At 42.4% G+C, this 17555-nt stretch overlaps 1 protein-coding gene across 1 annotated transcript in view; it reads right to left on the bottom strand.

The window, feature by feature from the left end:
* Positions 1-17555, bottom strand: part of LOC135200618 (neurofibromin-like) — a 369381-nt gene that overhangs the window by 291917 nt on the left and 59909 nt on the right. Inside the window, 11 exon segments of the mRNA XM_064229231.1 lie at positions 3820-4119; positions 4623-4756; positions 5208-5395; positions 5727-5888; positions 6285-6449; positions 6624-6797; positions 7622-7862; positions 9151-9366; positions 9632-9771; positions 10173-10344; positions 10612-10793. Of these exon segments, the coding sequence (XP_064085301.1) occupies positions 3820-4119; positions 4623-4756; positions 5208-5395; positions 5727-5888; positions 6285-6449; positions 6624-6797; positions 7622-7862; positions 9151-9366; positions 9632-9771; positions 10173-10344; positions 10612-10793 (2074 nt within the window).

Raw genomic sequence — 17555 nt, 5'->3', positions numbered from 1 at the left:
GCTCCTACTGGTGCCTGAAGGACTACATTCATCATTTCTTCCCTTTGGTTTAGACGGGGCTCTACCTCTGGCAAGGCCTCTTTCCTCGAGGAGGAGGTCTCGAGGAAGCCCCACCTCGAAAGGGCTTTATTTTCTTGGAAAACTGTGTTCTTGCAGAAGTTGAAGGAACTACAGGACGTCTAGAAGATTGCGCTAAGAGGTCCTGAGTAGTTTTTTCTTGAAGACTGCCAGCTACATCTTTAATCATAGCCTGGGGAAAGAGATGGTTCGAGAGAGGGGCGAAAAGCAAATCTGCCCCTCTGTGCTGGAGATAGTGACTTCGCAGTGAATTTGCAGTAGAGAGCTCTCTTTTTTAAGAGCCCTGCACAAAAATGTGAAGCTAATTCCTCTGAACCATCTCTTGACGGCCTTATCCATACACGCAAGAACGCTGGATAGCTCCCCCAGGCTAATTGAATCTTGACTACGAGCCTTTGTGTCTAGCAGTCCCAAGCACCAGTCCAAGAAATTGAACACTTCTATTGTCCGAAAAAGGCCTTTAAGATGGTGGTCTATTTCACCAGGAGTCCACGCTACTTTTGCTGACGAAAGGAGAGACCTCCTTGGTGCGTCGACTAGACTGGCAAAATCACCTTGCGCAGATGCGGGAGCTCTTAAACCGACATCTTCGCCTGTCTCGTACCAAATGCCTGCCTTGCCGCATAGTCTTGAAGGAGGCTGGGCAAAAGAAGACTTTCCCTGTGCTTTCCACGACTCCATCCAATCTTGAACCTTTTTGAAAGCTCTTTTAGTTGAAAGAGACTTCGTCATCTACACAAAACCAGGAGTCTTGCTAGTTTTCGACAATGAAAACTGAGAAGGAGGAGAGCGAGGAGCTGCAGGTTGGAATTCGTCTCCAAAAGAAGCCTGAAGCAAGCGAACTAATACTTGATAATCAGAAGAAACTGACGTAGAAGGTTGATCCTCGTCTGTTTCTTCTGAAATATTACTCAATCCTCCTTCTTCTGTAGGAGCGGCAGAGGGGTCTCCCGAAGAAGGTGGTAGAAGCCCTTTCGGTCCAATCTTTGATGAAGAGCGCTGCTGTGACGTACTAGGTGCGTTCTGTATATTAGTATCTATAGGTTCAGGAATAGAAGTGTTTGTTTCCTGAACAATCTCTCGATGGGAGGGTCTACAAATGTTAAGAGTGTAGGCGAGCGTCCGGACAAATAGGTTGTGAGGCCTGATGAGTGTCCAACAAAACGTCATTCATAACATCTGTACAGGTGTTCGTAAACTTGTCACACTCGGCGTCCATCCGAGCGCCACACCTGGCGTCCAGCCGAGCGTCATGCTTGACGTCCAGCCGAGCGTCACACCTAGCGTCCAGCCGAGCGTCACGCTTGACGTCCGACGGAGCGTCACGCTTAGCACTCCGCTGAGCGCCACGCTTGGCGTCCATATAAGCGTCCAGCTTAGCGTCCATATCCTGATTCTCAGCTTGCAAACCGCCTTGCTTCGCAGCAGAAAGAACGTCAATCTTCGAATAAAGCGAGCCCCTATGAGAAGAGAGAGGAACGCTTCGAAAAGTAGGGCGAGTTTTCTTCCTCTCGATATACAAATCTTTCGGAGGAAGTTCCTCGCGCTCTTTACCCAGCTGCAAGTGAGCTGCACGAAATCTAGAGGGCGTAGCCACTGGTGAAAGAGAAGAGCGATCCGAAGAAGCGGGAGACCGCTTAGATCTTTTGATCGGCAATCTATCATCTTTTCTTCTACGACGCGGTTCTACCTCTCTCTCAGCCAGCAACGAAGCCAGTTGTTGTTGCATCGAACGGATGACTCTTTTAGTTGGAGACGATTCCTTTTCAGGTGAAAAGCTGATCCTGTGAGAAGGCGAGGGGAAGCCCTATTCCTTCTCACACGGACCGACTCAGTTCTCTTCTTGGAGCGACTGGGGCGCTCAAAGGCGTCATCGTCGGATGACGTCCTGGTTCTCTTTTGTAACGTCAATGCCGCAAAACTCTCTGGCGAAGACTGCAAAGCAGCAGAAGAGAAAGGACGTGAAGCGTCCTCCTCCCTGAGACCAAAAACGCTGGCCGCCTGTGCGACAACTTGCGTCTTTGCTCTCTTTTGCGGTGGAGAGTAGTCCACATAAAAAGGCGCAGACCGCAAAGCAGAAGGAGCGAAAGGACGTTCTGCGTCCTCCTCTGAGAAACTACTGACGACGGCCGCCTGTGCGACATCTGACATCTTAGTTCTTTTCAGAGGACGCGAGTGTCCCCCAAAGCTCCAACTCCTTTGCGGGGAGGACGCCTCCGAAGACGAAAAGCACTCGCGGAGGATACGCGCACGAGCGCGCTCTTTGGCAGCCTGGAGATCGTCGACAGGATCTGCCGAAGGGACGCCAGATCGGTGGGAGTTCCCCATAACCCTCCTTCGGCTTTCTACATGTCCGTCTCCCTGGTCCTGGGAGTTCGACAGAGGTCCAGGCCTAGAGGCATTATAGGGCCGATCTGATGCCACCTCCACAACACTGGGGGCACTTTCACTGCACTTCACTTCATTAACACTGCTTTTACCCTCCAAAGCAAGCACTTTAGATTCTAGATTTCGTAATGACTCTAGAATCGTACATAGGGCATTGACCTCCACAGATTTTTCAGGGCCCGAAGGCACAACAGATTTAGGTGTTGCACAAACTACTGAAGGAATAGTAGGAGAAACCTTACTACCCTTACTTCTACTGACTGATGCACTCCTGGAGGAAGACCTCCTTATCCTATCGCGCTCCAATTTTTGCACATAGGATTCATAAGCCTTCCAACCTGAATCAGAGAGACATTCACACTCCTTACAACGGTCATCTATTACACACACATGGTCTCTACAATTCGTGCATACTGTGTGTGGGTCTACCGAACCTTTCGGTAGCCTCACCTTACAACCTTCCATACAACACACACTGGTGCTAGTTGAACTAGTCCCAGACATCTTAGTTAAGAAAAAACCAAAACCAAGTTAACAAAATCCATCCACTATCAGCATATGCCTAGTCACGATCCACGTTCAATAACCAAAAGACAAACGGAATACTTAAGTAACAAAGAAGTTTCGAAAATCCTAGACGGAGGTACTGAAAACAGTTGTTATCAGCACCGGCGACAGAAAAAATCTGGATAGAAAATGGGAATGGTTCCTGACTCCCGCCTCCCAGCAGCGGGAATGGGTACTAACCACCTGGCCGACCACTGCGTGTGCCGGGAGTTTTGAAATTTCTGTCGGACTTCGGAGAAATACATCTTTATATATATATCTGCCAGGTAAGTTTCATGAACAAACCTATTTTTATAAAATACTTTACTTACATTAAAGTTAGAAAAGTTGATACTGTGCATTTTAAATTATCTATGACAATCAGTACAAAAAATGCAGGCAATGTAAGCTTAAGATTTAGATATATATAGTAAGAATTAAAAATTTAATAGAGGGTTGCTCTTCTTAGGAAATACAATAAAACTAAAGGACAAAATCAATATTAACCAGAGAACTTCTAACTCATGAGGGAAGATAGTTAATCACAAAAATAAACAATATGAAGGTTTAAGAAACAGCCATATAAAATAATGAAATGGAGAGAGAGAGAGAGAGAGAGAGAGAGAGAGAGAGAGAGAGAGAGAGAGAGAGAAAGAAGGGCAATAAAATTCGACTAGAGTGAGAAGAGAGAGAGAGAGAGAGAGAGAGAGAGAGAGAGAGAGAATGGCTAATATCTACTAAAAGAAAGAACACTAAGGAAAAATCATGACCAACACAAAAGCAAAAATGTGAGAACTACTCTCATACCTATCTTTTCCTGATGATTCCAAAGAAGTCTATGGAGTGCATGAACATTAGCATCGCTGATGAAAGAGATACTGTGACTCGCCTGCTCGACACTTTCACAGTCACTTGCAATCTGAATAAAGAACCGTCTCGCTCCTTCAAAGTGTTGCCGAAGGAAGTCATTGAAAGGAAGCATGTGTTGCTCTTTGCTGAATTCAACATGATTTGCAATATTTTGCAAGATTTTTGACATGAGCATCAACCCTCGTTTCACTTGCTGACTAGGCTGCCGGTCCAAAATACCAGTTTCACATGGGGACACTGAAAAGAAACTTGCATTATAATTCTTTGATAATAGAATCAAATCACAATTAACACATGGATTACTAAGGACATCTCAGGCAGTTCTGACTCTTTAAAATATATTATCTGCACAGGGTTCTTATCAGGACATAACATTATCATTACTAATTAAATTACAGTTTCCAAGGTTTTCTATGGAAAAAAATGATCCTTACTTCATAGAAAACCAAAACGTATGGGGACTGACACTTTCAGCAGAAAAATGGTATTAGTTTTATGGTGTATTTGCCAACTCCAAGGATTAAAGCTATTGATTAAAAACTTAAAAATAGTTTCTTAAGGATAACCATTTGGGGATTAATTATGCAAACATATGGTATAGTAAATTTCTGACTACCGTGTTTCCTATTTTTATTCACCACCTCATAAACTTTCTCATCTTTACCAATTGCAAATCTATTACAATATCACCAGAGCAAGTCCTTGCAAAGCTTCACCATCCAACGAGAAAGCTTACTCACCGATAGCAGGATTAATGAAGCGTAAAAAAATAACTGTCCCAACGGCACCAATATTGTTCTGAGGGAATTGTGGGAATCTCTTACTTAAAACCTGGTACAGACAGTGACACATACTTCTCAACTGAGGGGGGAATCTACAAGAGAAAACAAAATGTTTATATTAGACATTTAACTTTCCCTATTGACATGAAAGTCATTTGAGTCAATTACATTTCCAGTCGAGAAAATTTCAAATTCACAAAGACTTGGAATAGATAAATACAGCTGAGTTTTGTAATAATGGACTCTTGCCTGTGTACTCAACCTCCTTTGGGAGATTTAACTTTCAAAATATTCAAGTCAGTACTGAGCTGGACATGTAAAACCTATCTCTTCAACTTTAAGACCAAGCACTACCACCATAAAATTTTTCTATTCTCTCCAGCTTTAATGTCCATTACATTAAAAGAATTATTTGCCAGATTTCTAGACTCAGAGGTATCATCTGAAGGCTATGCTGTGATACTACAAGGACTACAAGAACTTAGTAAAATTGTATAGCAAGAGCAAAAGTCCTTGCTGCCTACGTACATTAAGACAACTTACTTTTCTGAGGAGGAAATAATAGCACCGAAAACTCTCTGTGTTAAAGCTATCAAGTTTCTTCTGTTGGCATCAACATCTTCTGTTGGGTCCAACCTTGCAGGGTCTACTTCATACGAGTGAGTGCAGTCATCTGTCAGTGGCCGTATCAAAGGTTCTAGAAGGTTGTGCAGGTAAGATGCCCCATATATCTAACGAAGAGAAATTAAGAAAACCTGAATGCCTGCTATCTGGAATACTCTAGCAGAGGAATTCAGAAACAAATGTCCAGTTTATGATGTAGTTTTATGATGTAGTCTGCTGGAGAAATCAGGAAAATTTTTTATTCTATTTTATACTCTTTATGAAAAATTTAGGAAAAGTAATGATTATGAAAAATCACTTTACAATTGCAAGATATTATGGTTGATGATAAACTTGTAATCAATATATAACCTTTCATAACTACAAAAATATTGTATAACATCATTTACTTAACAGTTTCTTTTCATAAAAAAGCACACTAAAAATGACTTTACTTACCTTAAAGCAAAAGGACATTATTTTGCTTCCTAAAGAGTTTCCCCTAAATAGGGTCTGCATACAATCAGACACCTCCACCTCCTTGTAAAACATATTCCACAAAAGTGGAGACAGAAGATGTTTAGCATCAAATAACGTAACAAATACCCGGGCAAGTTCATCCTGAAAAGAGTTTAGCAAAAAGTCAGACATTTCTTTCTTAGCATATCAAATATTCCAAAGGATTTTTTGCAGTCCAGTAAAATTAAAACCTAAAGGTTTTTTCTTAATTAAACATATAAAATTAGTATTAGAATCATAATCTGTACTAAATCTTATATGCAAATAAACCTACTCTGCTTAAAAATTGGGACACCAATATGAATGTCATTCTTAATTCTTTGCTCAGTTCCCCAATATTTAGTGCATATTACTACTAGTCACAAGAATTTTATCTGTCCATGTACACTCAATTATGATGAACAAGCAACAACAGAGGTAATAGACATAGTCGGTCAGATAATTTACAGCTCAGATAATTTACAGCTAACTTTCCAATCCTAAAAGTTAGGAGCTTACCATTTGAGGAGTTACTACTACTGATGCTAAGGCCATTGCAATAGGAAGCTCTCCTTTGTCACCAATCATGGTCACAAGCTGCACCAACTGTTCATATCTATCTGCCAAAACTGTTTCTGCCAATGTATCAAATTCAGTCCCTTGTTGGAGAATTTTTGTAAGCACCTGTGAATGACAACCAAACATTTAAAGACTACATTTCTCAATAGTTCCTTAATGTGTAAGTTTCCAGTTATTAATTACATGGAATTACAGTAGAGGAAAACATTTTTGAGAGAACAGAATATTACAGTATATCCTAAACACAACGCCAAAGTTATAATTAGCAGTGATACATACCTCAATGAAAGCAGCTCTAGTCTGTAAATCTTTGTGGTAACCCAAACCAATGGAATGCATTAGGCCTGAATCAATGTTAGCAGAGAGTAAATTAGACATTGCTTGAATAGTAGCATTCCGTAGAGTCGATAGCTTTCCGGGCTGAACACGCTGGCGAGTTACATCTTTTTCAGACTGAAAATAACATTTATCTTTTGAGACAAATGAAACTTTGCCTAATTTACTATGACATAAAAGTGAGTTACATTAAATGTTATTACACTCAGATCTTCCTAGTGTTTGAAATTATTTTCTTAAGAGGTTAACCTTCTTTACTTACAAGCAGTGCCAGTTACATAGTGAATAAAGTACATGATAAAGACCAAAGTTAATGATACTATTCAAATTTTAAAGTACCAAACAAAAAATTTATGAATATTCTAGATGAGTCATTTCTTCACTGTTATGTAATAGTGCTTGTGCATTTCTAACAAAAAACTGCTAATATCAATAATAAATATGCTTATAGGGCTGCTACAAATAATAAAACTGTTGTCAAAGGAGGGAGCTTCTGGCAATAATGGTAATGACTGCAAAAGCCACAAACAACAGCATGAATATCAATTAAACAAAAAACACCACAAGCATAATATGCCTGGCACTTTGGCATATATGATTACCATAATAATAATTTCATCGCGGATATTTCTTTTGCACGATTTGAGAAGATGTAAGTTCTTACCACTGTTTATTCTGTACACTTTTCCTGACATAATTAAAATCTAGCCAAGGTCTTTAAGATTTTTTAATAACATTGTTTTCAAGCAATATAGTCAAGCCCTTTCCAGTGGTATTCATCTGGTTAATATTCTGACCATTTGTTCTTCTTAGACAACTAAGGCAAATATTATGGCTAAAGACTTTGTATAAAAATAATTTTTTGATTAAAAAAACTATTTTTGTTTAATAAAAAAACAATGCAACTTTTATAAAGATAATTTATACATGGTGATGTTTACCTTGTATTGCTTTTCCGCACTAATGCCCGCACTGACTTCCTGAGCTTCCATACAGTCATTGAGTAAATTCATGAAAAGAGTAAAGTACTTGAGAAATAACTGTGACTTTGCCTCCATCAGATCTCCTCGATCACTCTCCTCAGGCTGGAGTGGAAGACCACGGAGCAGTGCAGCAACAGCCTCCATGCATGCTTGATCTAACTCTCGGCAGTAACTAGTAATGTCGTACTGCATATATATGCTGTGATCATAAATATTTTTCTATTAAACTCTACTACCATTTCAACAATACAAAGAGTATTTCACAAGCTAAGTCATAAGACAAAATTCATTGTTATATTATTTCATTGCTTTACTGAATGTGTTTTTTCACAAAATTTAGTAACATACTGAAGGCATTTTTTTCTTCAAAATTTAGTAAAAAAAGATTAACTACATGACAGTATAAGCTCATTTACCTATGATAGTTTGGGTAAAGAAAGTGCTGCAAAGAACAACACTTGAAATGCTGTGGTACTTTAGAATCTCATTAAACTCAGTGCTATGCAATCACATACTAAGAGTAAATATCTACAGAATAAAGTAGGCTGGCATCTTAAGAAAGAAAATTGGAAAGGAACAAGATACAAGAATACAGTTTCCAATCTGGAAATAATGGATAAAAAATCATAATTATCAATCATGAAAAGCTAAGTGAAACCTAATTACCAACATAAAAAGCTAAGTGAAACCTAATTACCAACATAAAAAGCTAAGTGAAACCATAATTACTAAAGCATAAAAGGCTAAGTGAAACCATTCTTGTTTGAACAGCTGAATTATTGGAGGGGCATAGTGTATAGTTCTTATTACTCTACACCTGTTAACTAAAACATTGAGTAATTTCTAGATTCTCAAAAGGCTGGCCTAAAGGAGTGATTCCCTGTAAAGGAGGATACCCGTTAACCAACAGCATAGCTATAGGTTATCTGCAGCTTTACTTTGCCCATCTAGCTCTCCAACTTCTCTATCTTTATCTAGCTCCAACTGTAACCATCACCTATTGAAGAGCAAATAATTCAATGCCCATTATGATCTAAAATGAATCAATAATAATTATCATATGAAGCAAAAAAACAAAAAGGAGGCAAAACCCAAAGTAAACCTTATCAAGGTCTACAATGTGATTCAGTGTCAAATTTACAATAAAAACATGCAATCCACCATGTTTTAAAAGACTAAATGCTGTTCAATGTGCTACACTTCAATTAAGCACAAATGAAAATCATTGGCATCCCATCACAACTAAAATTTTAATACCCATAACTTTTATATGTAGATATTTTATTTATTTCAAATAAGTTTCCATACTGACTACAAATAAATTTATTATATACATTAATTTTAACAGAATAAACATCAAATAAAACCCACAAAAGTCATCTCAACCAACAAATAAACATGCTTCAAAATAACAAAAGAAATTAATTACTTTAAATATAAAACACTTTCAAATGGAAAAAGAAAGAAAAGTTCTAAAATTGACCTACTTGGACACAGAAGTAACATCAATAGTTCCTGCTGGTGCAATCTGATGAGAATTTCCCATAACCCAGTCAGTAAGATAGTCGACCATCTTGTTACGAAACTTCATCTCCTGACGAAAAGCAAGGTCATCCCTTCTCTGCATCATAACCTCAACAAGCTGACACAGCTTTGTTTTGATATGCAATGTATGAACAGTGGTGTCCAGATGGCGCACGTACCTGTTTCAAAAAGTGTCTTATTTATCATTGCTAAGCAGTTTTTATGGCAAGTATACAACCAAAGTTAGAAGGTTTGGGAGCCATTCCTGTCACTGGGGCCATCAGGGTATAATGCAGGCTTTGTGACTACCTATGTCTATACCATAATCAACAAAAGGATAGATTATGCAATTCATCTACAGCTTTAACTACCAATAAAAAAAATCTATATAACAGTAAAAACCTACAACTTAACTACAATCATAAAAATAACAACAAAACTCACCTTACAATTGCCAACATCATGGGTTCTATAGTTGTTACACCCAAATTCTCAGAAGGATGATCAGTCTTATTTTCCAAGACATTTTTCATGATGAATATTATATGTTCTATGAATTGTGTATTCAATTCACTAACAATTACCTGAAAAAGGTGAAGTATGATTATTAACAGATTCATAGCTCTAAACTAACAGAACTATACTTTGTGGTCATAATAAACCTGCTAACAGCTGAAAACAGAACAAGCATGAAACCCCGAAGGTTGGTGCATTTCATTATAAACTGGGCTATAATCTATTAAAGGTAAGATCTGAATCCTTATGCTTTAAGCATACTGTGCAGTGATATCACAAGTCATGATCCTCACATTTATACTAGCATGTAACAGGGTATGGAAATAGGAGGAAAATGTACCTAAACAATGTGAAATTAGAGTAAATAGAAACTATGATGTACAATTTAGCAGACTTAGCATTAAAAAAAAATGTAAATGCTATGATTAAGCTACAGATATAAAAAAAAAATGTAAGTAACTACACTTACTTGACCCTGCTGATCGAAGAATTTATCAACAATGACTTTTGTCTGGTCGAAAAGGATTGGGTACAGCAGAGGTGACATCTCATGTCCCACCAACTCTTTCACATGTGTTTGGATTTGGGTGCCATATTTTTCATTATTGCACACCAAGAGTTTTAGGAGATGTCCTACAAACCTGTAACAAGCGGATCACCTTAAATCATTTCTGACAGCAATTTATAGATGTCTAACATGCAAATGAATATTACATGGCAGGAAATGTGATACAAATTTTGACATGTAATGGGCGCAATGGAGCCTCGCCCTGCAACTGTACATGAGAAATTATTTAATACTGTAGTACCAGTATATTACATTTTGTAAAAAATACTTGTCAAGCCATAGTAAGTCAACATCCACACTGTAATGGTTCACCCATGTCATCAATGGTATGATCACTTACTGGGTTACAGGGCAATACTGCATATCCTGATTGGTATTTGGAAGCACAGCAGGCTTTCTAATATCTCCTGCTAAATTAGAGCCTCCAGACGATCTTGAAGGAGACTTCCCTAGTAGACAAACTCCTCCCAGTGCACACAGAAATCCTGTCATATTGGCCCACTCATTAACTTGATCTTGTCCCTGAAAAATTAAAAACTTTTAAACAATTTGTATTTTTCATAGCTAACAAACCTTCGGACTTAACAATAGGATAATCTTAGCGCCAGCTGGAAAACTGGTTAAAAACCAATTAAAGATTGAATAGCAAGGAATCTGTGAGATCTGGCAACTCCCGCGCATTTTAATTGAAAGCAAATAATACCTATTACTATTACCCCCCTTCATGGAATAATTTATATAATCAATTTCCTAAATAATATCCGAAAGTGAAGAAAAACACATTTCAAACTAAGGTAGCTAATTCTTAGCAAAAGTAACAATATTAATACACACACATATAGAGGTCTGTCAATTTCCATACTTTGAATCATAATCATTAATGTTTAATGTTTTACTGTAATATGATACTGTTATTTTACAATGAAGTTTTGTACATACTTACCTGGCAGATATATACTTAGCTTACGTCTCTGACGTCACAACAGAATTCAAAACTCGCGGCAAACGCGACAGGTAGGTCAGGTGATCTACCCTACCCGCCGCTGGGTGGCGGGTGTATGAACCAATCCCCCTTTCCAGTCATATCTTCTCTTCCACCTGTCTCCTGAGGGGAGGCTGGGAGGGCCATCAATCGTATATATCTGCCAGGTAAGTATGTACAAAACTTTATTGTAAAATAACAATATCATTTTTGTACATGAACTTTCCTGTCAGATATATACTTAGCTGATTAACACCCTTGGTGGAGGGAAAGAGACAGAGCTAACAAGGAAAAAGGGGAAACAACATCTGTTGTAGGATACTAACAAACCTTGGTTCTTACCTGATAAGGCTGAAGACTTCATAGGTACTGTCTATTAGTCTGCATAGCCTGAAGAGCTACAGCGAGGGCGTGACCTACAGCTGAAAAGACTCTTTGGGTCTACCGAAGGAATTTGATATCCGCTTACTCAGTAGAATCCAAGTCAGATCATGTCAACGGGGATTCGCCCTCTTAAATGACGAGCCTGACCACTACCAATGCAGGGAGCACTAACACAAACCAGACCACTTAACCATTCTAATGTTAGTACTACAAATAGAAAGAGAAGCTTACCCGCATCCTCTTTCAAACAACCATAAAAAACACAATACAAACAACAAGGGAAAAATTTACAAAGGATGTGCTTCAGCTACCTGCCCCAGCACCGAATCCGCCGATACGTACGGGCCTAACGCGAAGCACTTTTCATTAGTAATCTTGACGTCTCTAAGGTAGTGGTTCGCGAATACTGAATTGCATCTCCAGAATGTTGCTTTCATCAGATTCTGGAGAGACATATTCTTGTTGAAAGGCAAGGACGTAGCAATGGCTCTTACCTCGTGAGCCTTGACTTTCAAAAGCTTGAACTGATCCTCACCGCAAGCCATATGTGCTTCCTTCACTAGACTTCTAATAAAGAAGGACAAAGCATTTTTTGACAATGGTCTACTGGGATCCTTTACAGAGCACCATAGTCTGTCCTTAATGCCCTTAAGAGTCTTCTTCCGCTGGAGGTAGTATCTTAAACTCCTCACAGGGCAAAGAGTCCTTTCAGGCTCTTCCCCTACCAGGGGAGCTAAACCTGGAACCTCAAAACTCCTTGGCCAAGGATTTGAGGGGTTCTCGTTCTTGGCCAGAAAAGAAGGAAGGAAGGAACAAATCACGGAATCCCCTTTGAAACCTACCCTTCCTTCTAGGGCATGAAGCTCGCTAACTCTCTTGGCAGATGCTAAAGCCAAAAGAAACAGAGCCTTCTTCGTAAGATCTTTGAAAAAGGCCAACTGGGGTGGTTCAAACTTCGAGGACCTCAGGAAACGAAGAACTACATCCAGATTCCAGCTTGGAATTTCAGTTGAGGCTTTCTTGCAAGTTTCAAAAGATCTTAGCAGATCATGTAGATCTTTGTTGTCAGAGATATCTAAGTTTCTGTGCCTAAACACAGCTGCTAACATGCTCCGATATCCTTTGATGGTCGAAACTGCAAGACCGCATTTTTCCCTGAGAAATACCAGGAAATCTGCGATTTGGGTCACAGAGGTACTGGAAGAGGAAAGCTTCTGGTTTCTGCACCAACGGCGAAAGACATCCCACTTCGACTGGTAGACTTTAAGGGTAGAGGGCCTTCTCGCTGAGGCCTTAGCAGCCTTTGCTGAAAACCCCTTCGCTCTGACAAGACTTTTGACAGTCGAAAGCCAGTCAGACTGAGAGCGGGGAGGTTTTTGTGATACCTGTCGAAGTGGGGCTGTCTGAGCAGATCTACTCTTTGTGGAAGAGCTCTTGGAAAGTCCACCAACCATTCCAGTACCTCTGTGAACCAATCTTGAGCCGGCCAGAATGGAGCTACCAGCGTCATCCTTGTCGCTTCCGAGGCCGCAAACTTCCTGAGGGATTGACCCAGAATCTTGAATGAAGGAAAGGCATAGACGTCCAGACCTCTCCAGTCTAGAAGGAAAGCATCCACTGACACTGCTACTGGGTCTGAGATCGGGGAGCAATAGAGGTCTATCCTCGCGTTCTTTGCTGTCGCAAAAAGGTCGATATGAGGTCTGCCCCATAACCTCCACAGGTCTTGGCAAACTTCTGAGTGCAGAGTCCACTCCGAAGGGAGCACTTGATTCTTCCAGCTGAGGAGGTCGGCCTTGACATTCCTTTCTCCCTGTACGAACCTGGTGAGGAGAACGATCTTCCTTGCCTGAGACCACAACAGCAGGTCCTTTGCTGTTTCGTACAGGGAGAAGGAGTGGGTCCCCCCCTGCTTTCTTATGTAAGCCAAGGCTGTGGTGTTGTCCGATTTGACCTGAACTATAGCATTTCGGACGTGGGGCTTGAAGGCTTTTAACGCCAACCACACTGCCATCAACTCTTTGTTGTTGATGTGCCAGGACACCTGTTCCCCCTCCCAGGTGCCTGACACTTCTCTTGACCCTAGGGTCGCACCCCAACCCGTCTCCGACGCGTCGGAAAACAAAATCTGGTTCGGGTTCGGCATGTGTAGAGACAGACCTTCTGCAAATCGGAGAGGGTCTGCCCACCACAGAAGGTCCTTCTTGATTCCTTCTGTTATCTTGAAGGAGAACTCCAAATCTTGCGAGAGACGCCTCCAATTCTTAAAGGAAGAATTGGAGAGGTCTGAGATGCAACCTTCCTAGAGAAACGAATTGCTCCAGCGAGGAGAGTGTCCCCAACAGACTCATCCACTCCCTCGCTGTGCATGCATCTTTCTCTAGGAAGGTCGTTAGTTTCTCGCGGCAACGAGCAATCCTCTCTGGTGACTGATATGCCCAAAAATCCGGAGAAACCATCCGAATCCCCAGATATATCCGCTCTTGACTGGGGATTAACTGTGACTTCTGGAAGTTCACCAGAAGTCCCAGCGAACTTGCCAAAGTAAGTGTCTTCTGTAGGTCCTCCAGACATCGTTCTTGTGAGCTTGCTCTGATCAGCCAATCATCGAGATAGAGCGACAGCCTCACTCCCTCCAAATGTAGCCACTGCGCTACATTCTTCATTAAACCCGTGAAAACTTGAGGGGCTGTCGAGAGGCCGAAGCACAAGGCCCTGAATTGAAAGATCTTCCCTCCCATCATGAATCTGAGAAACTTCCGTGAAGAAGGATGGATAGGCACATGGAAGTAAACGTCCTGAAGATCTAGGGACACCATCCAGTCCCCTGGACGAAGAGCCGCCAACACTGAAGTCGTCGTCTCCATGGCGAACTTCCTCTTTTCCACGAAGACATTCAGGGCGCTTACATCCAGAACCGGTCTCCACCCTCCTGAGCTCTTGGGAACTAGGAACTGTCTGTTGTAAAAACCCGCAGAATGAGGATCTTTCACTAGTTCTATCACCTCCTTCTCCAGCATAAGATCTACTGCTAAAGAAAGGGCTTGATTCATGATGGGGTCCTTGTACTTGGCTACCAACTCCCTCGGAGTCGTCGTCAACGGAGGTCTTGATATGAAGGGAATGAGGTAGCCTTTGCGGACAATCGAGAGTGACCAGTTGTCTGCCCCTTTCTGGGCCCAGACATCGGCAAACTTCAGTAGTCTGGCACCCACTGATGTCTGGAGAACTTGAACACTACTTCTTCCCTCTGATGGATCTAGAGAAGGTCTTCCCTTGTTTAGCGGGTCTAGATCCTCTAGAGGAAGAAGCTTTGGCAGGAGGGACTCCTCGAAAGGGCTCCTGCCTAACGGGAGTCTCTTTCTTGGTCTTAGCCTGGAAAGAAGTGCGAGGCTTCCTGGTCAGGAACGAACAGTATACAGATCTTTTCTTAATTACTCCCGCTCCGAAAAGGGAAGCGACTTCGCTCGATCCCTCTCTCACTGCCTTGTCCATACACGTCAGAACACTGTTAAGATCCTCAGGTGAAAGGGAATCCGGGGTCTGCGTCTTTTTGGCCAACACGCCCAAAGACCAGTCTAGGAAGTTGAATACTTCCAAGACTCGGAACATTCCCTTCAACAGGTGGTCAAGCTCATTCATCCCCCATGTCGTCTTGGCAGACATGAGGGCAGAGCGTCGAGAGGAATCCACCAGGGAAGAGAAGTCCGAGTCTGCCGATGAGGGAAGAACGAGGCCCAAGGGTTCTCCAGATTCATACCAGAACCCTAGCTTTCCAGTAAGCTTAGAAGGAGGGAAAGAGAACACCGTCTTCCCTTTCTCTTCCTTCGAAAGAAGCAACTCACCAAAACCTCTAAGCGCCTTCTTCATAGAGATTGCAGGCTTCATCCTGACACAGGATGAAACCTTCTAAGTTTTCGAGGTCGAAAAAAGCGAGAGAGGCGAAGGAGGGACGACAGGAGAAAGGGCGTCTCCGAATTCCTGAAGCAACAGGTCCGTTAACCGCTTGTATGAGGAAACAGGAATCTTTAGGGATTTCTTCTTCCGAGGGATCCTGTTCTTCTTCAGCCGAAGATCCTTCACGATCCTTACGAGGATAGGCAGTCTTGTCCTCAGCAGAGTGTCCATCTTTGGAAGAACGTCTGTAAGACGTCTGACATCTAACAGGGGAAGTCATAATTTCCGTTGAAAGTCTGCCTGCAAAATCCTTCTTGTCAGGATGAGAGCGTTCCCTAGGCTCTTGGCGCCTAACGAACGCAGGGCGAAAATCTGGCGAAGAGCGCCTACTAGGCGAAATGCGTCTATCAGGCTCATGGCGCCTCTCTAAAGGAGAGCGGCTGCCTGGCGAAGAGCGCCTGCCATGCGAGAAGTGCCTATCAGGCTCATGGCGCCTGCTGTGAGGAGAGCGAATCTCTGGCGACGAGCGCCTACAAGGTGAGAGGCGTCTGACAGGCTCCCGGCGCCTAACTCGAGGAGAGCGAAAATCAGGAGAAGAGCGCCTGGCAGGAGAAGCGCGTCTACCAGGCTCGTGGCGCCTGCTAAGCGAAGGGCAGTTGACAGAAGAGTGCCTGCTAGGCGAACAGCGCCTGTCTGTCGAAGGGTGCCTGGTCACAGGAGAGCGGAATCCTGAAGGTGAGCGGCTACCAGGCTCCTGGCGCCTGCCAACGGGAAAGATCCTGTCTCGAGACGAGCCCTGTTGGGGGAGGATCGTCTACAGGAAGCCTGCCCCTCGTCCGACGGAGAAACGATGCCCGCAGGAGAGCGCCTGTCCGTTGAAGAGCGCCTCGTACTACGATCCAATCCTGGAGAGAGGGCGGTTACTGACGAATAGCGTAAACCTGGAGAAGAGCGCCTGGACTTCTTTACCGGGAGCGATACGTCCTTCCTACGACGAGAAGTCACAATCAAGGAGTCAGCCAGAGCCGTAATCTGCGCCTGCAGACTAGCCAAAATACGGGCAGGAGATTTCCCAAAGTCCTTAACGGGAGAAGCAGCTCGATCCTTACTAGGAGAATGAAACTCCAACGAAATCCTCGGTTTCTTCACTTCTAATCCAAGATCTTCCGAAAAAACTTCAGGGCTGGAGGGAAGAGCGGAAGAAGCCTGCCAGGCTCTCTTCGACGGCCAAGAAGCTTCCGAGGAGCTCCAACCACGCTTAGGCGAAGGAGAAGGCGAAGACGAGAAGCATTGCCGTAAGACTTCTCTCTTGGCGCTATCCAAGGTAGCCTGGGAGCGAACATCAGGCGCTACCGAGGGGACGCCTGACCGGTGGGGGTTCTCCCTAACCTTCCTGCGGCTTTCGACTTTCCTCCTCCACTGGGTCTGGGAGTCTGGAAGAGGTCTAGGCCTAGAAGCATTAGGGAGCCGATCAGACGCACCCTCCACTGCACTGGGATCACTGCACATATCACTATCACTCTTACCTTCTAGCGCTTTAATCTTCAACTCCATGCTGCGAATAGTGGCTCTCATAGTGTCCACTTCCGAAGGCTCATCTTCGGGTTCAATGCAGGGAGCAGGGGCTGAAACTGGTAAAGGAGCTACGTCTACAACAGGGTTTATCAACTTCAAACTCACTAGCGCGAGACCTACTAGAACTCCTAGATGAAGCTTTCCTAACCTTGTCTTTTTCAAGCTTTCTTAAATAAGAAGAAAGCGCCTTCCATTCTTCTTCATTCAATTTACCACATTCTCTACAAGGGTTAATAAATGAGCAGTCATTCCCCCTACACTTCATGCATACTGTGTGAGGGTCTACCGCAGCTTTCGGTAGCCTCACCTTACAATCGCTAACAGAACAAACTCTGAACATAGCTGATTTCTTAATCTCTAAATCAGACATAATGAAATCCCAAGAACAATCTAAAGAATAATAAAAAAACGGTCCACAAATCACGAATGCCAAGCCAAAGAGCAGG

The sequence above is a fragment of the Macrobrachium nipponense genome, chromosome 27 (assembly GCF_015104395.2).
Source record: "Macrobrachium nipponense isolate FS-2020 chromosome 27, ASM1510439v2, whole genome shotgun sequence".
Lineage (NCBI taxonomy): Eukaryota > Metazoa > Arthropoda > Malacostraca > Decapoda > Palaemonidae > Macrobrachium > Macrobrachium nipponense.
The sequence above is the reverse complement of the archived record's forward strand: the minus strand, read 5'-3'. Positions and strand labels throughout refer to the sequence as shown.